General features: G+C 38.5%; 1 protein-coding gene across 1 annotated transcript in view; it reads right to left on the reverse strand.

The window, feature by feature from the left end:
- The window catches only part of MAGI2 (membrane associated guanylate kinase, WW and PDZ domain containing 2), a gene marked incomplete at its 3' end in the record, with an annotated part of 78,954 nt that extends 70,876 nt beyond the window's left edge, over nt 1-8,078 (reverse strand). The window contains 2 exon segments of the mRNA XM_010289038.1: nt 5,459-6,094; nt 8,027-8,078. Coding sequence (XP_010287340.1) covers nt 5,459-6,094; nt 8,027-8,078 — 688 coding nt within the window.
- Between the last annotated feature and the right edge of the window lie 15,692 nt (nt 8,079-23,770).

Below are 23,770 nucleotides of genomic sequence, written 5' to 3' on the forward strand. Positions count from 1 at the left end.
AAGAATACAGCAGGGCTAAAAATGCAGATGTTGCCAAATGGATCGAAGTTCCTCTCAACATTTGAATACTCTCAAGAAATGGGAGAAAGGGATCAAGAGCAAATGTACAGTTGGAGTAACTGTTCTGGAGCGGACAAAATATGGCAGGAAGCAAGAGAGCTATCAGACTTTGTATCTTGCGATACGTCTTGTCAGAGACAACAGGAAGAAGCATACCTTCATGAACAAAGTAAGCATGAACAGGCTGCTCTTAATTCAGAGTAACCATAATAAGCAATTAAACAAAGACTGGCTTCCTTTATGAAGCGACTGGAAAGAAAAAATTCACCAGTGACTCAGGGATGTAAAAGAATAGAGGCAGTAGGATGATATAAAATCTCCATAAATCCCAAATCAAAACCCTACACCATCCTCCTAACAATGTGATTTCTTCAAACCCTCAGTACTGTTGACTAAAAAGTACTGAATTGGGGATGGGCAAGCCATGAGATACAGGGTCTCCAGTTTGCACCAGGTACTCTCTTAATATTTTGAATGAAGAACTGCAGAAGAAGTGCCAAAGCTCTAGAGACCTCAGTGGTGGGCTGAGGTCATGGAAGCAGGAGATCAGAACTGCCTGGGCTGAACTAGTGCTAGCAGCATGATGGTGCTGCCTGCAGCTTTATTTTATGCAGCTTTCCCAAGAGAGGGGACAACTTGGAGAAGAAGTATGAGCTTTCCTGACCAGAGGAATTGAAAGACATCTTATGGCAAGCCTGGACAAAAAAATAAAAATTGATCTCTATAGTAGAGAGGTAAATCTGAGATCAGTCCATGGAAAGGACACCGAGGATGTAATATTTCTTCCATTGAAGTCTGCCCATTTTGAGGGGCTAGGTTTATTCACTAGAATATGCAGATACAGTTTTCTGTGAAATTTCTGGCTGTTTTGGAAATTGGAAAGGAGTTCTAAACTTCTACTAGGGTTTATGCAAAATCTGAGAAAGATACTTGGCCATCCTTTTATTCGTGTAGTTTACATCTACATAGTCAAATTCTCCCTCCTCATCTTGACAGCTTGTGCGTTGCGTGTGGCCCATGCTATCTCCCATATCGTGTCAGGGTGAAACTGGCTGCTGCCTTATTCCAGTCCTACAGCAGGAGTGGGCTAGCGATTAACCAGTATGGACAGTGCATCGGCTCTCTGGCTCCGTTTCATACTAACAGTCTCTGTTTCTCAGAGCCCGCTTGGATTCCACCATTATAAAATAGCTGTCTGATGTAGGAACTTTGTCAGGCTCCCCCTTTTTGCATTTAGTTTTAATGTTTCACTCACAGCACTTGTTTAAGAGTTGCCATAGCTTCATGAATCAGTCCCGGGTTGTCTTCAGATTTCCTTAACAACAGTATTTCAGACATAGTCTTGATGGATCTACATTTGAATGTGTCAAATCTTTTTTAGATGGGAACACTTCTGGGGCTGGGTTGCTGTCTATAGGTTCATGTATTTCAAAGGTACTTTCCAAAAGAGATGGCATATGTCAGGTACTTGGATAGCTCATTTAGTAGAACATGCCAAAACCATTTTTTGATGTCCTAATTAGTGAATATTTTGTTCTACATAAATTTGGTACATAGCACTTCAACCACTTAGTGCTGTTTTTCAGTAGTTCCAGACTAATTCAGAATTTCTGCTTTATCCATATTCAGAAAGACTGACTTTTGAGAGCTCTTTCACACTATTTCAGCAACCTATACTCAATGCAGACTGCTGCAGAAACTGAGGATGAAGTATGAAGGCTGAAGCAAACCTGGAAAGAGGTAAATCTGTTTGGGTAAAAAAAATTTTAATATTTTTTCTTCCCTTCTTTTTTCCTACTAATTTTGGGGGTTTTTTTTAGGCAGACTGTTCTACCACCTTTTCCTTTAATTTTATATTTTTTTCAGTACGAACACTTCTGTCAACTTACAGTAATCAATGGAAATTATATGTCTGATCAGCAAAAACAGAGGCAAAGAAACTGAACTAAGCAGTGCATGTGTGTTTCGCAAAGAACCTGACTAATAAACAGAAAGAAGATTGCAAGATCTCTAGTCACAGAGTATCATAGTTGTCATCTAAAGAAGTGTTGCTTAGTGTTTTCTTAGTTATATAATGATATTATTTCCATGATTTTTTTTAACAAGCAGGTAAATTGCTACTTTTTCTTTAGAAATTTTAAAATGAGTACACTACAAATTCAGTGGGACTTCCTCCAGATGGATTGTACCCCATGACAAGTCCCTCTTCGTTGTTGGTTCAGACAGTTTTCTTTAGTGACCTTTGAATTTGAGTACTGCAATTCCATCCATCTTTTTGAAACACGCAGACCTTTCCTTCCCCTGCACATGCTGGCTGTTAACCTCCTAAGCTTGAGGGACAATGGCTTTTTAAATGCTGTACCATGCATACTATATGCATACGAGATAACATTTTTTCCTGTATAAGATGTTTTGTTCCTATAGTGAGAATATATCTCATCCAATGTCGATCTGTGTCTTGTCTGCAATGTAGATAAGATTGCTGGATGAGAGGGAGAAATTAAGTCACTTACAAAAATGGATTTGCCACAGTGCCATATGCAGTCAAGCCATATTCACATCAGAGACAGAACACATTACAAGGCAACACACAACCTTATGCAAAACACAGCCTCCCTCTTCCACAAGCAGGAATAGTACTTTGGTCTTAATCTTAAAAATGAGGTACTAAAGACAGGATGCATAGGGTAACGATGGAAAAGAATGGTATTATTAAAGTGTCATTACACATTAGAGGTAATAAAATAAAAATTGCATCCATGAGGAACAAGAAAGTATGCCTTGCTTCACTGGTGTCACAGACTAAATATTTTAGAATCATAGCAGGTTTCTCTAAGTACCAGAATTTTGTTTTGCATTCAGATTATCACACATGACCAAATCTTATCATCTGTTTCTTATTCATAACATGTGGGATAGACACGTACATCTGAGCCAGTCATCCTCAATTCCCTTTATAGTCAGTCAAGCAGAATATATCTTTTAGGGTACACCCGACACCTGTCTTATTTGAAACATCTACCCTGCAATGACATGCATTACACCTAGAAAGGCCTATTTCTGGCCAGGGACTATAAAAGGAGACATGACGACTAGCATAGATATAATTACCTGCATTATAAATGTATATTTGTTCACATGGATTCCCTTTTCCTATGAATTTATGACCCACCCCAGGCCGTCACCTTAAAACAGTTCTCTCATTTCTGTTAAGCTATGCTTTAGCCATCTCTCAGGTAGAGTAGGTTTGTCTCATACACTGTATTTTTTCACTTTTGAGTCAGTCAAACAAATGAGCCTTTTCTTTAATTTCAGAGTCTAACAACCTTGCATTAATATATATTCCTTATTTCTGAGGTGTAGAAATTTCTGATGGTAACCTTCCATTTTTTCTGTATCATCCCATTAAGTTTAATCACTCTGTGGTACTTCCAAACAGTTGCTTTAGTCTTCGTCATTGTTTGACCATGAACAAAACATGCTGTTTTTCCTTTCTCTACATTGTCTACAGCCAACCATCCCCTGCACCAGCAACAGAGGGATAAGACTCAGGAACACGTTACTGCATTTGGACCTAATAGTTTGTGTCAGATGAGCTAGGGCAACTATCTGTACCTCCATGCTTGGCCTTGACGAAAGACAAGATGGTCTAAATTTATACTGCTTCTATTCAGGGTTGCGCTCAGTGCAGTATCTCCTATCTGCCATAGCAATGTGCAGAAAATAACCACAGCTCAGTTAATGTACAAAAACTTGTTAAACTATCATGTTGATCAACTTGTTTTGATCATAAGTTGATGCTCTAAGAAGAAAATCTCATGAGAGAGAGGCATTATCCTCATGGGCTTGAGTATGTTGCTGCTTCAGGGCTTTTTTGGTACCGTCCTGCACTGATTGCTGAAATATCTATTTTGCTGTCTATTATTACTCAGGCTTGTTCAGCATACTGGATTTCACACTCCACTTCTCTCTGAAGATTGGTGTTCTGAATTGTTTTCCTCTAGAGGGGGATTAGCTTGCATTTTTAAAAATAAAACCTCATCTTTTGGGGTTACATTAACCCTTCTAATCCCCTTTATACTCTTTTTTTGCTATGCAGTTCTCCCTAATTTGTCAGCATCTTCAGAAAAAAATGTTATTTACTCCACTGTTCCAGATTCTTCATGGATGTTAAATAAAACCAGATTTAATACCAACTAATATAACACCTCTGTAACAATTAACTTTCTGCAAGTTCTTATACTACAGTGACACCAATTGGCCTTTACTTATCACTCTTGATTAGGTTTCATTCCAGAGAAATGTCAGATTCTGTCTCTTATAAATCATTGTTTTAAATATAGGTATGAAAAATACTTTCTTGACTAAGTAAATCTACCGATATTTAAATCACCTTATGTTTATTATTTTTGCGATTTGATAAAATGGTACTATATTCCTTGTTCTAAGGATTTGTAGGTTTTCTAATGACAACATGGCATATGCAAACACTAAAGTTTCACTTCCCAATCTCTACTCTTCAAAAGGAAAGTAATTAGTATTTTTGTATAGAATCCCTTTTTTTTTCCTTTGAAGCACAGAGTAAGGTACATTCAGTGACATATGAATGTCTTTAGAGGAACAAAGATCTTTAATTAAAGAAATTCAACCATTATTCACTTCAGGTAATAAAAAATTGTGATGGAAGCTCATCTCAAACCATTCAAGAAAATTTGTGTGACTTAAGTATGAAAAGCTATGAAATTATTTATCACTGTCAAGGTATTAAGACGTCAGTTGTTATTGTTCCCTTACAGGTAAGTCTTGACTCTCCCCTTCCAGTGGTGTGTATTCAAGTTTACTGTGTCAGGTTGGTCAGAAAAACTAAGTTGCTAGAAGCTGTTCTTTAAAACCAGAGAAAAATATACCAAGTATCTCTGTTGTCAAGAAAGAAACACAACAACTGTTGTACAATACTTTTACAATGAAGAAAAAGGAGGCAAAATGGCTTATCAAAACAGGAACCTTGTAAAGGGCTGATAGATTGCTCTGATTTTGATCTACCTTTACGAGTTAATATATACAGTTAAATACAAAGCTTGCAGCACTGCTTTGGGACTATAAGAGTTTGCTGCAGACACCATACAAACTAGTATGGAGTGAAAGGTCTGGAACTGCTCTAGTTTACCCTTATAGAGAGGTGGGACCATTGACACTCAAAACACGAAAAGGAATGTACAACAAACTGTTAGATTTTGCCTAGGATAATTAATTGCAGACATACTTTTCCAGAACCAATGGTGTTTAATTAAAATTAATTTCCAATCTAGCACGCAAGGATTTAGTGAGTATATGTATGTCTTACGGTTTAGAACCTTTTACACACATTTTCGTAATTGTACAGACTTTCCAAACTTACCTCCTCTATGGATAATCAAAGAAGTTTCACTTCCAACAGGACATTCTTTAAGTATATCCACTACTTCTGCATGGCTCAGGTTCTGTACATTCTGCTGGTTGATCTCAACAATGAGGTCACCTTCACACAAACCAGGACATCCCTGAATGTCTAGAATTTGCTTCACCCTCTGTCCTGTAGGACTGTCTGCTATAGTGAAGCCAAAGCCCTGGGCCCCTTTCACAATGGTTAAGGTCATGAGTTCAGCTTGGGTGGCCCCAGAAGAAGCCATTGATACATTATCATCATGGGCAGGTGGTGGGAATGTGCTATCAAGCTGACTATCTGCTGGAATGGAGTGCAAGGAGTGTGGTGGTCGATCTGTTACGTCTGGAACAGACTGAGAAGTCCTAGAAATGTATTCCAAATAAGTTTCATAGTTATGTCTTCCATTTACCACTACCGGAGGCCTCTCCATTACTGCAAGGGGTGGCACCATGCTGTTGGCAGGATCTTCAGGATCAAAGGGCAAAGGGTATCCACGACATAGCACCAAGTTGACACTCTGACCAATAGGAACAGACTGGAAGAGTTTGACTACATCTGCGTGAGTATGTCCAAGGACACAAACTTCATTAATATAGACAATGACATCACCTAGAAAGAGAAGAAAAAATAGAGACAACATGAGACAGCTTCAATTACTATATATGCAGTACAATTTTTTTAATGACATAGAACTTTACTAAAAAATAAAATAAATTAGATCAACATGCTGATTCAAACAGTGGAGACAAAAAAATTAAAGTTTGTCTGCCAGCAAATGTAATACAAATAGACAATGACAGCACTATTTCTTGTCTGCGGAAACTCACAGCTGGAGAATTAAGCTGGATCCAGACATACACCTTTTCTTAACCACCTTTCAGTGTAGTCCACAGATTACTTTTTTATAAGATACAATGGGATTTTATTTGGAAGATTGGTTATCAAGAAATACCATTGTTTGGTGAAGAGTAAAAGGGAGAAAAAAAGGAAATAGTAAGTACTTGTGGACTTAAGAAGCAATGAATAGGGATGCAAGACTGTGCATGCATGTGAATAAGGAAATACTTTTTGCATTGATCATGGTATTGACAGTTTCCTATTAAATGCCATTACTTGCCATCGGACATCAAGGACTACTGCAGTCATTTCCTATTCTAGGCATGAACTAAACTGTATCTTGCATATTATAGAGACGTTTAGTGGCATTTTGTCATAGCCACGATGGTTCAAGGACAATGACAGAACAAATTTTGTAGCTAGGAATAATAGCTTTTTATTGGAAAAATCTAAGAAAACGTCTGAAAATCAGTTTAATATTTCCAGCTAAACCAGTTGGTCAGATAAAAATAAAGATACTACCTTTACTTCCAAATCTTGTCTCATGTATAGTACAGAGCTACCAGTCAGAGCATATATGAAAGCAGAATACTTTAAGTCAACAAGCTATTTATGGGTTTCCATATTGCTCATGCCCCAACCAGCTTCTGTTGCTGAAAAGTTCAGAAATAAGTTCAAGTTCACAGAATCACTAGGTTGAAAAGGACCTTCAAGATCATGAAGTTCCTTCTTGTTGTTAGAATGGACCTATATATTTATAGCCATAAATAAATTTTTATGATGCTGTTAAAGGTCCATATTAAGATAAAAATGAGTAATCAGTACAAAGACTATTCAGAATAGTTTGATGACCCACGCTCATCTTCCACTTTAATAAAACAGTCTGCTTCTTTATATAAAAGTAGGAGGATGTTTGGTTAGAGAACTCCACACGTTAAAAGTATTTTTCTAAGTGAAGATCATCTTACTATCCTACCATTAATTAGGAAGAAGAAATCATTTATACAGACAACACTGTTAGGTGTCTACAAGGTACACAGTTCAATAATTGACCTAACATAACATAATTCTTTAATGGTATTTCAAAATTCAGCAATAAAATGAGAATGATTTAGGGAGGATGAGGTGGTTTGTGTGGAATTGCTTCTAGTGTATTTATGAAATTATGTCTTTGAAGTACTTCAATCAAAAGAGCTAATCAAGCAAACTGAGAGAAAACCAGCATCATCAAGATGCCAGTGCAAGGGCTGTTTCTATGTGACAACGAAAGGCAAAGGCTGCTTCTGTGTGAAAACGAAATGGTCAATTCCCACATGATCAGCCTGCCTAACAGCCTGACAGTAATTAATTGCATATGCACAAATTGTGATTCAGAGAAAGGTTTCTTCAGAGGGCATCTAGGGAAAAAGTGCTAAGAGAGTTTGCTTAAACGTTTATGAGTATTATTCGCAGAAACCTGAGGAGCTGCAAATACTGTCTTAAATGTGCATCATAAATAGATGTCAAACTATAAGTAAAAGCAGTAAGGTCACTTCGCAGGCAGTGCTGAAGGAACTCCAATGCTTCTGTCTCAAGCAGCTGAGAGTAAAACAGTTTTCAAAAGTCAAGATTTAAAAGAACGAACGAATGTACTGTACTAAATTATTGTGGCAATGACAGCAATTCATCGTGATTTGCTCATGCCCTGGTATAGAAAGGTCTTACCTGCATTCTCATCCCTGCCTTCAGCATTAGCAGTTAGGCTGACATTGCTCATAACGGGACTGATACTGTTGAACTGAGACCTCTTCAGTGCATGCTCCCGTTTCAGTAGCTCATGCCTTAATAATACCCTTGCAACTTTTTAATCCATGCAGTCTTTATTTCGCTGAGTGCTGGCAATGCAGATATGTGGTGGGAGGAGACCAATCTGTTTGTTCATGCTCTCTTGCAATACTTAAGCAGGGTGCAAGAGGAATGCGTTTATTGTGTTGGGCAAATAAATCATTGTCTGTTTTCACCCCTTCACTTTATACATTTGTACAGGATTAGCTATGATCTAAAACTTAAAACAATATGTTTTTCATAAATCAGAAAATCAGATAAACTAGTTGACATTACATAGGTCTCCAGTGAAAAGAAAGTATCTTGTGCACAAGGAGTGCAGTCAGGAAATATAGAGGCCACGTAGCCCTTTTCCCCAGTCACTAAACAAGAAAAATTGACCATTAAAAGGTCTTGGGTAAAAACTCCTTCAAATAATGACCCTGCATTATCCCTCACAACACAGCAGAAAATTCTTCAACATTTCCCGAATCAACATTTTTAAAGGTTTTGGGGGTTTCTGAGGTATGACATGAATAGCATTTCTAGGCACCCTCTGAAGTTCTAACTCACAGTTGAACTGTGCATTCAGATGCGGCTGAAGGTTAAGAGGGATGGGGAGAAAGGCATGAGTTACTAAGTTCAACTCAAAGAAATAGCTACAGTGGTGTTGAACTGGGAAGAAACAGAGTTTCACATCATGAGACATGGAGGAGTAATAAAAGGGGTTAATTTCAGAAATCCTTTAAATAAATTTCTGGACTGTAGGAGGTTCTCCAAATCTAACTCATTTTCCAGGCAGAGAGTTCCTCACTGCTGACACAGACAGAAGTACCCAGCATTTGGTAGGAACAGAGGTAAGTTAAGAACAATACAGAGCCTGTGCCATGATAATGCAAAGTTCAAAGCCTCTCTACTTTGGGAAAACCCCTTGAAAGGTTCCCGTGGTATCTTTTCTAACTGTTCTCTCCTGCTTCTTCTAATAATAATGGGTGCATATGGACAAACATAATAGCAATCCCCTTTATAATTCCTGGCTGATTTTCTGAGCAAGCCATAGTCTGCCTCCAGAAATCACAGTTTCACAGTGAGTGGGTATTTTGAAGTTATGCAGAACATTTATATTAAGCATCAAACTTCACTTGGCTTTTAGAATTAAACCTACTAAAGTGACTGGAGCTTGTTTACGGAATCACAGAATGGTTGAGGTTGGAAGGGATCTCTGGATATCAACTTCTCCAATCCCCCTGCTCAAGCAGGGTCACCTAGAACCACTTGCCCAGGATCATGTCCAGGTGGCTTTTGAATATCTCCAAGGAGAGAGACTCAACAACAGCTCTGGGCAACCTGTGCCAGTGCTTGGTCACCCTCACAGGGAGAAAGTGTTTTCTGATGTTCAGAGGGAACCTGCTGTGTTTCAGTTTGTGCCCGTTTCCTCTGGTCCTTTCGCTGGGCACCACTGGAAAGAGTCTGGCTCCGTCCTCTTTGCATCCTCCCTTCAGGTATTTACATACATTGGTAAGAGCCACCTCAGCCTTCTCTCCTCCAGGCTGAACATCTCTGCACTTTAGCATCCCCACTATGGGGTGCTCTCCACAGTTTCATCTTCCTCACTGGCCTGTAGGAACTCTGCACACACCCTACCAACCCTAACTTACTCGAGACTGTTTAGGGATGAGGGAGATCAGGAGTGCTGGTTTGTGGAGAAGACATCTGAATAGTACTCTCCAGATAAAGTGGCAGGTTTGATAGATACCCAGTAGAGTAGGCAATACATGTCCTACATCTCAAACATCTATACCATCACAGAACAGATTCTTCTGTCTGGCAACCAATGTCCAAATTCAGCATTGAGTCAAAGAATGTTAGAGAACACTGACAGCGACCAAATTTGTCAAACTGTGTTATAATTACCTCTGCTTTACTTAAGGCTCTTGCATTTAGCTGACAAATTTAGGAACACAGGTCTGGAGGGGACTTCCTGCATGGCCGAACCTACTCCACTGTTGTCAGGTACAGCACGCTATGTTACACTTGATGAAATTTGATGTCGTCTTCACAGAAATATTCATGAAGCCCCAGAATATTTCACTTCAACTAGCTTGTTCTGTTTATTGAAGTTTGCTGTTCATTACTTACTTTGTCATGTAATGTAAATGGAATCATTGCCTGAATGCTTGGTTAAAAGTTATGTTTTGTTATGAACATATTTCAAAGCAAAAAAAGAGATCTAAACTATCACTGTCTTTTGTTAGTTTAGTGACTGGTAAAGAAACTTATGAGCTTCAACATCTTCTAGTGACAGATTCTTACTTGCATTCCTCTCTACAATGACGTTACAGAGTCAAATCTGACACTCGGGATTTTTTGCTGACATTAATTCTACAAAAATATTTTTTTTCCATGCTTGAAGTGTTTGATCCAAACAGAGACTGTTTTATTGACATAACTCATTTCATTACAAATTATCCTAATGTCCCACGTAATGCTACCAGCACTATTTCCCTCTTTTCTGATGAACCTATATTGTTCAGTGACTCCAGTTATTGTTTCTGCTATGTTTTTATGACCCCTAGAATGTCTGTATACAAATCTTGCCCTAGTAGGTAAAATTCCTCCATTTTCTTACTCATGTTCGCACCATTTATATACAAACACTTTGCTTATTTCTTATTATTATAGCTTCTTGTTCACTTGGTTCCCTGGCTGGAATTTTTTATGGTACCTCAGTGAACTGAATTTCCTAATGGATTTGCCTTCTTCATATTATTTAGACTCCTTTAAACATTGAAGTCTGAATGCAGAGGAAAAAATGCGGATTAGACCTTCGTTGTTAATTTACCACCACATTCAAAGTCTAATAGAAATTTCTCCATTGCTTCTGATGGGTTTTGGATCAAGCTCTTATTATCTGTGTCCATGAGCTTAAAATACGACAGAATGCTGTGATTTGGTGGGGGGCAGAGACAGTTCTGCTACCCCCCTGCAGCCAGCACAAGCCAATAGCAATGGAGCTAAAACCAGCCCAACGTTTGGAGAGTCAAGCACCAGCTCTGCAAGACTCAGGCTGTATTTTTTTTTTCCTGCATTTATAGCCCAGGTAACTTCTATGAACTTCTCCAGCATTATTTATTCCTACTTGCATTTCTCAACCATATACTCTAAATTCTGCAAATGCTTCTGAACTAGCAATATGTGATTACTTTATTGTTGAAGCTTCCCCTTCACCTGCCCACCCACACTATCTACTGTCACTGCTCACTATTTCTGTCACTTAGCAGTGACCTTCTCTTCTCTTTCTGCAAAATGCTGCAACATTGCTGGCACCGTAGCATATTAATAATAAATTCAGAGGTGTGATAGCATGTTTCCAGTACTGAGATATGAAACATGGGGGTAATTTTAATAACAACGGCATGTGATTGATGGTTATGGCAGAGGTGAAGATTCTTTAGAAATGAGATATTTTTATATGTGCGTGTACAGTTACTAGTAACAGCACAGAGACCTAGTGCACGAGGGACCATTTAATTAAACAGTAGCAGCTATATTATATTCTGAAACTTGGAATCTCTGCTTCCTTCCACCTGCCATAGGTGTTAATCCAGTGTGTGAATAAAAAAATTTTGTTATGAATGGGTAGAGGCATTTCTTTGGATGTAAAACATTTCAAGAGGCTCTGTATAAACAGAAATTCTCTGTTTTCTTGTACTCTAACCTGCCACAGAACCTTGTAAAAGCAGTTTGGCTCTGGCTGCTAATATCTGCATGGCATGACTTTTATAGACAAAAGATAAAACCTAGGATCCTGCAGTTCATGTTAGCCTGATTTATCTTATTTTGAAAAATGTGGCCCTACGTTTTGTTGATACGCATTACATAATTACCCTTACATTTAAAATAAAAATGATTGAATTATAATAACTTATAAGGGAGATTTCAGTATAAGATGACATGCACAATAATACTGAAGTTCTTGAATATCCAATATAATACTGAAAAAATACTGCCAAGAAAATTCTAACTTATTTCTTTTAAAAAGGAACATTAAATTAACTATTAAAATGTATTAACAATGTAAACTGGGGAGAAGCATATGCATACAATAACCACAGCTACTGACTGGAATAGCTAAATATAAAATTGACCATTTTATTATTAGCTTTATAACAACTTTATCTGACAGATAGTACTGCGGCAGCCACAGTGAAATGAAAAGAGCTGCTGGGAGATGTAATGCTCAGCTGCCTCTGTGCTCAGAAATCATTTCAGGACCACTTGCTGGTACGTGAGAACACTGAACAGCCCAATAAAATACGTCTGTTCAGACTGGCACGGAAGAAGCATTTCCCAATCTTCACCTCGTACAGAAAGTTTTACCCATGCGCTGACAAACGCTGCAGATTGACAGGTCACCACTATCCACAGATCCTCCTTTCACTCGCTGGACTATGGGAACTGAGGTTCAGGGGAAAAAACAGGGTAACGGAAATTATTATTTGCTAAATTTGACAAAAAGTGAAATAAAAACGTATTTGTAGTCATTCAGGCACTCCAACTTGCATTAGATAGGCCTCAGTTTTCCTCTTCTCCTCTTAATGAAACCTGAGCAACAGTTGCAAATCAGCTGTTTGTCCCATTTGAAAGTCAGTAATTCCACAAATAATAATTGTAACTCAGGTTACATCTGTCCCCATCGTGGGAAGGATTGAGCACTCCGTCTCTGAACTTGGCTTCCTCTACAAGGGCCAACAGAACGATGTGACACAGACACGTGTCTGCAACTTTAGCCAAAAATCAGATCCGTTGAGTAAGCAGGTGCCATTTTTATACAATCAATTTTTTAGAACCCATTTTAATTCTACTGTGACCCAATGCACATGCCTAATTAAAAGCTGTCTATTCAAAATTTTTGTGCTTAACCAGCATGTATCATGTAATTACACCCAGGCAGATGTGGATTAGTAGAAGAAACTATTTACATTTTATTTGTATTTTGCATATAGTGGTAAAAGCTATTTAAATAGAGGCATTTAACTTTTTTGGGGGGAGAGGAATAAAATGCATTCCAAAAAAATCTAAAGACCTTGATTATTTGCTGATCCAGTAAACATGAAACATTGCAGACTAAAAATGAAAGTAAAGCAACAGCAAAAGAACACTTAAATGAATGCTGCACATAAAGTGCTAAAGAGCAGGCAAATTCTCTTCCTAGCTAGACAGTTTTTCACTTCTTCAACCATCTGAAAGCATAGCACGGATGTTAAAACTGCCACTTTACAAAAAAGTAATTATTTAAAAGATGATAAGTTGGGTGCAAGACTACATAAAACGAAAAAGGCCCCATTTTTAAGGCAGCCTTTTATTTACAGATTATGTAAGCCTGTTCTGCCTATGTTTTGCTTGCAGGAACTATTTGCACACCTTGAAATGCCTGGTGTGAATGAACTGCTTGACAAAGCGTCAGTGGATCTGAAGAGCAGGACAAAAACCGTGTGCCATCTTTGCATGGGATCACCGTGGAAGGCGTCACGGTGCGCAGAGGCTCACGTAGAAACGAAACCCTTTTTTTCTTCAGAAAAAGGAGGTCAAAATTTACAACATGTTGGCTTTTGGACGCACAATGTTTTATTTCTGTACGCGGAGCATCACAGTTATCCGGGTAGCGGCGCCCAGGAGGAGGGAAGTAGCCCAGCCAGCCTCCTGAAGGCATAAGGGTATGGCAGAGCACGACAGAAATGCCAAGCGGCCCCGTCCCCGCCTGGGAAGCCTGGCGATGGCAGTGGCATTGCCCACCGCGCACCTTCGCAGCTGCTAATTCTGGACATGAACTGCCGGGAAGGAAAGAGGGAGGTGAATGAGGTGAAGAACCAGAGGGAGCATTCACAAAGAGGTCGCGGCACAAAGACAAATGTCTTTATATGTTGAAGTAGAGATGCAACTTGGAATTTGTATTAACAGGCAGTCATGTTTTAGTTGTAAACTGAAATGGTTAGTAACGCTTTTTCCTTTCTTTGAGTAACGCTAGCAGCACGAGGACAAGCAATAACTAGTCACATACTAGATTAGTACTTAGATAAATTAACAACAGTTAGCTGGTCACTTAAAAAACATGTGCAAAGGCAGGTGAGTAGCATTAGTCTCCATTTTAAATCTATAGGGGTACAACTTGAAAGTTCATTTTGATTTTAGAGATGTTACAGTTTCTGAGGACATTTTCTGTAACTGAAGTGGGCATTACTACCAGAACTGGGGCAGTTTTATAACTCTGTTATCTATCTACTGAGACCATGGATTTCAACATTGTTTGATCAATACTCTCTTATTGTTGCTACGCTCACACATAGTGCCCATCCAGGTGCCTAACTTCAGCAGCTGACTCTCTGAGACTGGTACAAATCTGATTTCACTACCAGTCAGGTCACAAACTTAATTTAAAGCTCTGATTAAAAGCTTTGATTTGTGGATTTTTGTGTATTCATTGCTCAGGTCCATGTTCTGCAGACTGAGCTCAACGGGAGCTGCCAGCACCCAACACCTCTGAAAATCAGGGTGCTTGTTTCGGACCCAAACCATGAATGTGAAGCCAAACACCAGGCACCAAATCTGAAGGTGTTGCTATGATGTATTGTTTAGTAGGTTCAATCTATTATAATAATATGCATCCAAATGCTTCCCCTGAGAAATTTTTACAATTACTGTTGTCCCAGATGCTGCTATTAACACTATAAATTCACTCCCAAAATTTATGCTAAAGAATCTGATTCTGGCTGAACATCTTGTGTCCTTAATCCTGCCAGTTGTAACGAACTATGTGCTCATTCAGTGGCTTCATCCTAGCTATTAGGGCGTCTACTGTCTTGCCAAACCGGAAATCCAGAATATCTATATGTGTGTTCATATTTCTACATATATATAAATCCTCAGATCTTGCTGTAGCTTGAAAGCAGTCAGCTGGATTTACAAGGTCAGCACTTTCTAGAGATAGAGACAGATACTTCCAAAGAAGTCTGGATTACGACCGGTTAATGATTTTATGCAAAATTAAAGACAGGAAGTATTATATTTTTATCAAGCAGAATATACATGTATCAAAACAGTGAAATAATTTCCATTTAAATAACTGGATTTTTACTAATAGTCTGCTACATATAAATGTCCCAGTGCATTTAAAATGGAGTCATCTTTGATTACCAGTTCATTAACAAATACCTCATACAAATGTATAGCTAGTATATGAGTAATTTTCTACTTACGAGTTTTATCAAGGCTGTTCAACCTTTAGGTTGATACGTGTTTATCTTATGTATTAACTCTATTTTATCTTTTTTGATAGTAAAATCATCAACATAAAAGTTATCTCTACTCCAGAGAGCTTCTCACATCATTTCTATACCAAAAGGTCTACTCAATAGTTTTTCAGGCATGTATAAATATATTACTTGCTTTAAAATTGTATGGCAAAGAGAAATAACGGAGGTCCTTTTGGTTCTCTCAGGTTTTACTGTATTTTTCCAGGTTAATAGAGGGTAATGTATTATCAAACTGACCTTCCTTCCAAGCAAATGATACCTTAATATCTCTAGAGCCTCTTCCACTGCCAAGCACTCATTTTCAAGGACAATATATTTTTATTATTTGCAAAACAATTTAACACCTTCACCACTGAATAATTTATACTTTCTTTTCCAGCCCATTCCTGAATACTACACTGAGTCTAAACTACAAAATTCAGCTTGCATAATAATTTTTTGGTGAGATGAACGAGGTGAAATCATTACCAAAAGTCCCACCAAGCCCTTTCTTTAAGACTGCTTTATAACACATTGGAAACTCCAGCCTTATAACTGTTAGGCAAAGGTCACTCTTCACCCTTATAGCTGCATGGCTAAGAATCAAATTCTCCTTGTATGAGGGTTATCCAATCCCCCACCCGCTATTCTACCTCCTTGTATGCCTCATTCACCTTCTTTATTTTCTGTTTTGGTTTATAAGCTTTCTGAGAGGGAGACAAGGATTTGCAGTACTCTTGTGCATTTTGTAGCGCTGTGGAGTCACGGTTTCATTGTGACTTCATTTCCACTGCAGTAAATATTTGAACAATAACAGCAGCACGGCAGGGTAACTACTCTATCATTTTCCAGTGCAATGTCGGGGTTTAGCTTACTGCTTGGATCGTAACCCTTGCAACAAACTGAGCTGCGCCGTGGGTACATCCATTACTGCTTAGTAGGCAAATTGCAGATTTTACATATAAAGCGGCATTATGGTTGTGCATGACAACACACCATATCTTCCTTTTTAGAAAGGAATTAATTTTCTGGATGTTTGAATGTATTAATTTGTTAATTAGCTAATGAATAAAAGTAAATTAAAACGGGTTATTATGAATGACTGCGATCCTGTATCAGACTATGTGTTCAGACTGAAAAAGCAGTCTCACAGCAGGCCTGCCATCTCCCAATGTTCTCACTGTCAATCATCCCTGTAGTTAAAAAGCCCATCCCAAAATGATCATTATATCTATTTTTCCTTCAAAATGCTACAAGTTATTGTCATTTGCTTCGATACAATATTTCTACCCTGCTCCTGACAGAGCAGGTGGTACCATCACTCCTGAGAATGTGTTGCTTCCGTGCCCATCAAAAATTGAGAGCAAGTTGTGGTCTCCCACCCAGCTGGAGATAGTAGCCATAGTGACAGAAGGCAGTTAATGGAAAATTTCTCTCAAGCATATTTTATGCACAACCGACCCGTATTTGGTAAGCCTGTGAAAATGGTAGGAAATGGGACAACCCTTTCACAAACTTCCTTCTGAGAACCATCCTGCTGCATGAAGAAGAGCGTGAAGAACGGTACAAGTAAGATGCACGCAGGGATGCAGCGCATTAGGAGATAACTAAGGAGTAAAGGATGAGCATGTGTGCTGTGGGGTACAGAACAGAAGGAGCAGGAGGAATTTGGGATGTGAATGCCAGCAGCAGAGTGCTAGAGAAAGTGGAAAGGAAACTGATGTGTGCTGGGTGCTTTGCTCTTCCCTGTCTTTCAAAATATTCTAATCGGCTGCATGTGTAAGCCCTGTCCCGCTTCGGGCAGGCACAAAAAGCCTAGAGTGAATCCCGATCCAAAAATTAATGTTTTAAAAAAGGATGGCAATTGCTATTGAAACTGCTTTTGTTCTTTTTGCTTCTTATGACAGTTCAAGTATGAAATTATTAATTTTTCAGGCTTCTGTGCACACAATGTTCACATACAAGCCCCTCCAGAAAGCAATTTCCAGACAAAAAACACAGTAAGGTGTCAACTGTATTTGAGTGATTTTTACAAATAAAGTGAAATGACACAGTCATTAATTCCAATGGGGATTACAATCAGAAGAAACTCACTTAAGGTTAAACTAAAAACCCCCGAACAATCTTAGGTATAAAAATGAAAGCGGGAATCCCTGCCTGTTTTAATTCTTTCTGCATTTAGTACAATCAAGAAGATACAAGTTCATGGCAAGAAACCCCAAATTGTCTTTATGAATCGCTCAAATCAAACCTGGTGCTCCTGACACTAACAAGGGAGACATCACTATAAATGATATTGTCCTACCAGCAAAGTTAAGCATGGCTGGGTGAGTGAACTCAGTGTTTGTTTACGTAGTGTATTTTGATTTCATGGATTCTACAATGGATATAGCAGGGAGAATGTGTACTTGTTCGTAGGGCAATAAACGGATTTGTAAAATAGAACAAGCTTTTACAATGATTGAAAACAGTGTACTAAATGTTATAATTACAAAATATAATTATAGTATTATTTTTTCTTATTTTATACTAGTGGAAGTTTCCCGGTTACTATTTAGAAGAAGGAATCACAGCATTTCCAAACTGACACTCCTTTAGATTTTCTCAACAAGGAATCACAAAATTATTTAGCTTTGACAAATTTTACATATAAAGATGAACCAATCAATCAATGCATTTAATTTCTAGTGAACCTGGAATACTGTAAACTAGTACTGAAACATTGTCAAGACTGAATCTTCAGGGTTAATAAATACTGGAGTTATAGTTAAACACTGTGAAGAAACAAATTATGAAAAGTTTTATCATTTTATTTCTATTGAGAATGAAACTATCCAGTCTTCTCACCATAATTCCAAAAATATGTATATTATTATCCCACATGAGAAAACCATGGCAAAAACACTGCTAGCATTCTCATGGCAAGGAGTATTCTGATTAACTGGGGAGAGTGGAGGAGGTTTATGCAATGAGAAAGTCTGATACCGTGCTGTTAACGTCACTGTAGTACAATTACTAACACTACTTCTATACATTATTTAGTATGCTAAGGATAACTAATGCGAAACGCTTCTCAGCCTGCTTATATGCTGTTATATGATAAAGATCATAAAAAGAGAGGACACTAACTCTGGTATTTGTGGTAGCCATATCCATTTTCTTTCTCAGACTTCACTGTCCTCCAGTACTTATTGCAATGACCTGTGGATTCAATGCTGAATACCATCAAGTGCTCATAGTAGAACTCGTCTTAAATGTACATTCGGAAAAGAGAGGTATGCACTTTTTCACGTTTATTCAAACGGCTTCAGCTAGCTTCAAAAAGAGTAGTGATTTAGAAGGGAATCAACGGTCCATCCAGTCTAAAAACTGAAGAGTGTGTTTTGGATTCTGAGACAATCCTATATTTATATAACAGCAAGCCTAGAAGTTTCCCTGGTGCACTGTTGCTGGTAACCATAGCTGGCACATTTCTTCCAGCTGTGTTCGCTTGGGCTTGAAGGCACAAGACAGCCCTTACTCTGATAGAGCTGAGACCATCTGCCTCTATGTCCAGCTTTAGGCTGTTGCTATCAGAAAGAGCTCCAGAGCACCAGAGTTCTCCTGAAGCCAGGCTAGCACAAGAGTGCTGGGAATAACAGAACTGATAATGTAATTTAAGATTTAAGTGACATGGAAATAAGGAAAAAAGAAAATGCTAGCAGCAATGGAGGGATAAACCTTATGGTGTGGAGAAAGTGTAGGGTAAATCACTCTGATCTTGGTGGCTACTGTCTCACACGCTGGCCAGAAAAGTGGAAATGCACTTCTGTATTTGCACAGTCCTTGACTTAGGATTTGCATAATCTTACAATAAGCGTGTTCCCCAAACCTATTAATTACTGTGTCCTATCATTCCAAAAATGATACCATCATTAAAATGAGTAATGTCAAAGATGAGGTTTAGGTCCAATTGCAAGTCTTCTGCATGCACAGAGAAGAACTGTTTGCACATAACAGATGTGCTTCTCCTCCGCTGGAGTCTCGTCAGGTTCTGCTTTGGATTGTAATTAAATATTTTCTCAACTTGGTTCTTACCCACTCTCTACATTTCTTCTATTGAAGGATTCTCTCCCTCCCCCCAACTAAGAAAAGAACAAGTGTACTTGTCTGTATGGTTATTTTTGTGCAGTTAAAGGGAATGTGCAAAAGCAAGACTACTTAAGAAGACTGATAATATATTCTTCTTTTTCACTTGCATAAATAGAATTCATTTGGGAAGGACACTCTTGAGGCATAACAAAGATTTTGAATACCTAAGTAAGACCCAGATGTGCTCAGATACCAACAAGATGTGAAAGAGATTAAAAGCTGTCACGATTAAAAGAGAAATTAGTTACGTGAGCATTCTGCAATTTCCTCAAATCCCCCAGTCTCCAAATTAAAAAACAGATACGCTGCCTAATTCAAAGACAAAAATACGAGGTGTGCCTTCATCTAATGGCAAATTAATACTGTTACATCAAATTGCCTGAAATGTAAAGAATTGAAAGAAAAAGGAATAAAAATTCTGTGAGCTTAATGTGATTTCTCTCTTTTCCAACTAAATCGGGATTTAAAGAATATCTAATTCCATCACTGATAGCAATATAACAGTAAGGCTAGAGTGCATGAGAAATTTAAATTACTCTGAAGGAGTAGGTTCGATATATAGCCTGTTCCTAAAAACTGCTATTGCAAGATGCAAACAGAGGTCACAAAAGTCATGGTAGCCCATGTCATGTCTAAGATTTGGGAGAAGAACTTGCTGCCACTGCAAGAAAGAGTAAAAACCTTGCTGAGGGCTGTTGAAGCAGATGCAATGATCCTGTACAAGGTGTTATGCACCACTCTGCTGCTCAGCTGAGCAGGGCTGCCCTCATGGCATTTATAGGCAGGCTCTCAGGCACCGACTAAACACACTGACTTTCCCCGTCCAGTCCTCACTCAGAGAGGGATTGTTTCAAGTCTCTTTTCTGACATCTATTATATACCCAAAAAGAAAACTTTCAAATTTGGAAAATGACAGATTACAGGTTGCCTACATGCATTTGATGTGTTTGCATTGTGCAAACAGATATTGATACAGTCTTTATCGAGACAACGCTTTATACTTTATCCTTTGCTTTAAGGTCTTTGTTCCAGATCCTCCTTTTTCCTGCGCTTGGTCTGGCTCTTCACCTCAGCTGCATTCTAGTTATGTGTGTGAGTGAGACAGAGAGAGGGAGGTCTTGGTGGTGATTTCTGTGGCCAGTGCCACTCCTGCACTTAACTGGCAGAAGACCCAAATCAGAGAAAGCTTGGCTTTCTTTGTCAACCCAAGATAAAGGATGACACAGAAGTCATAGTGAAAGAAAATCGCCTCCTAATTCTCACACAGACATGCAAAATGAGGTAACATCTGCACGTGGATGTATTTCTACATGGGAAAGTCGAAATCCATATCCCTGGGACCAGGCTGATCACTGTAAAAGTGACTGCTACATGGCATGGAGCCTTTCAGTTTGTAAGAATATTTTATATTATGAAATAATATTATAGTTCCTCTACCTCCCCTAGTTCCTAGAAAAAACTGCGATTTTTTTCTGAGATGGTATCAATTTTGTATTTATATGTATATAAATATATATATTCACACATGCACATATATATTTTTATAGAGATAGACCTTCAGCACACCTACCCACAGATGTACACATATAAAAGCACTTCATCATGCACATTCAACATTTGCTAGTATTATAGGCAGTTTTATACAACTGTTTAACACTTTTAGATAAATCCAGATACCTGTAGTACATATCATGCACATACGATTGTTTTATAATGGATTACCTCTAAAAGACTGTGATTAGAAAAACTGTATATTTGGAAGTGTGACATAGAATTGGATGACTCAGGTGAAACTCTGGCTGAGATTATGCCTTTGAAAATGGTTGTTGCTGTAAAAAGATGCGGAGTGCTATGCGGCCTCGGGGAGCGCTGATGCTGGTATCACTGCTGGAGCTCCCGTAATGCTGCACCACCGTATCTATGCCTATATACACACTACAAACATACACATTGTTCACCAACTTTAAGAATATTCTTATCACTAGCAGTTTTGGTAAAGAGAAAGTTAAGATATAGCTTGTAAAAAGATGTTACACAAGGAACTATGTTTTTTTCTGAGAATTTTTTTCTAGGTTGGGGTCAGCTGGAAGAAATTACCACTTTGTGGCTATTTTGCTGGAATACTTAAATTAAAAAAACCTCTAAAAATTAGAAACATAATGGTTTTGTTACTTCACCTAATTTTCATATTATTTTCAATTTGTACTTTTTAAAAAAATGTTTGCCAACATTTTTGGAAAAATATTACCTGCAGTTGACTTGAAATTACACATATTATGCTCTAGCAAAGCAGAATTCATAATTCTTGTAGCAAATGAAATGTTTAAAATATCACAATCCTGCATTCAGAACTGAGCAGACTATCGAAAGATAGTGTTTACAACACCGCAGATTTTAAAATAAAAATCCGTAAGCTCAGCACTTTGGATGCAGCAGCATTTTTTACATGAACAATTGTTCAAGTACAATTCTTATTATTATCCCTATTTCCCAGAACAATTCAGCACTATTTTTTAAATAAGTGGGAACTGCACTAGAAACACTTGAATATCTTATATAATAGCCAACTGCATTTCCTTTTGATGCAATCAAGTTTGGCCTAAAAAATATACTCTGATATACAGAAAATAATTGGAACAAGACAGACTAGACAGATTGCCAAAAACAATCCACCGAAAGAACAGAAAGCTTCTTTGAATTCTGAGCAATGATGCTGCCATTCTAACCTGTCTGGAAAATGACCAGAGGTAAAACGATAGTAATTTTATGTGCTCTTGTCTCTGTTAGAACAACCCCCCTTAAAATAAAGCAACTTTCTAAAATGATATAAAGAGTATGAACAGGTAAATGTTGTAAATATTTTGGTACTATAGCGTTGCAAAATTTCATGTGGAATTTTACAGAGGAATCTATCCCCAAACGGACCTATTAATTAAACACGGTTAAATACATGGGTGATTTCTGGGGCCAGTGATGAGGTCCGATGGGAGGCAGTGTCCGTGCTGTGGCTGCATGCCTTCCTCTCCAGTTGCCTGACAACCTGCCTGAGCCCACCAGGCTGCCTGTGGTACATGGGCTTTTCTAGAAGTTTCAGTGGAAGAAAGTCAACTAGGCTCCATCAAACAAGATGAGGACCAAAAGCCCCAGCCAAGGCTCTGGCCAATATCAGGGGAATAATCCTAGTAACATGCTCGTGATTAATGCCACCTTGCACATCACAGAATCACAGAATCATTAAGGTTGGAAAAGACCTTTAAGATCATCAAGTCCAACCGTCAGCCCAACACCACCATGCCCACTAAACCATGTCCTGAACCGCCACATCTACATGTTTTTTGAACACTTCCAGTGATGGTGGCTCCGCCACCTCCCTGGGCAGCCTGTTGCAATGCCTGACCACTAAGACATCTAGTGTGTCTTTCATTTGCATACGATTGCAATGATGTTTCTATGAAACTATAACTGGCAGGTTCCCGTTACTACCTCAATTTCCTCTCTTTCCAGTTTCCCACCTCTTTCTGCTGCCTGTTTTCTCTGAATTGCCCCAATGCAAAACCACCAGTTTTCCTTGTGTGCTTTCAGTCCTTCGCCGTGTTACAGGCATCCCCAGCTCAGCCCCGCCAGCTTCTGCAGAGCTGATGGATTCGCAGGGTTCAAAGGTGTGATTTCAGGCTGATAATCATCAGCTGCTGATAGTCCTTGCTTATTGAGACTTGTTATTTTGTGTACATACAGGAAAAATAGAAAAGATCATGAATAACACAGCAGCAGCATAACCCAGCATGCTTCATGACTCACTGTCAGCCTATGAATAAATTCTCAAGGAATAGAGCTATCAAGAAAAGAAGAGTTGTCCAATATGATCTGACTTCTCCTCAGCTGTACACAAGTGATGCTCAGTATGGCAAATAAAGTCCCAGTAAATACTGTGTACAGCAATGCTGATTTTAATGCAGAAGAAATTAGTTGAAGAATTGTAATTTACTTTCCTTGGGAGCTGAAGAAGAAAACAATACATCAAAAGGAGTGAAAGTGTGAGCGTTTAAAAGATCTATACTCACACCACTGCTCTCAAACCTTTCTTGCAGAGCTCCTTTTCTTCTTTTCTTTAGTACCTTGCCCTCCCCTCTCCCACCTCCTTCTACACAAGCACACACATGCATATAAACACCCACTCTCCAGCCATCCCTGAGCATAAAATTGCTGTCTTTTCTCCCTGCCT

Source organism: Phaethon lepturus, unplaced genomic scaffold, assembly GCF_000687285.1.
Source record: "Phaethon lepturus isolate BGI_N335 unplaced genomic scaffold, ASM68728v1 scaffold14076, whole genome shotgun sequence".
Lineage (NCBI taxonomy): Eukaryota > Metazoa > Chordata > Aves > Phaethontiformes > Phaethontidae > Phaethon > Phaethon lepturus.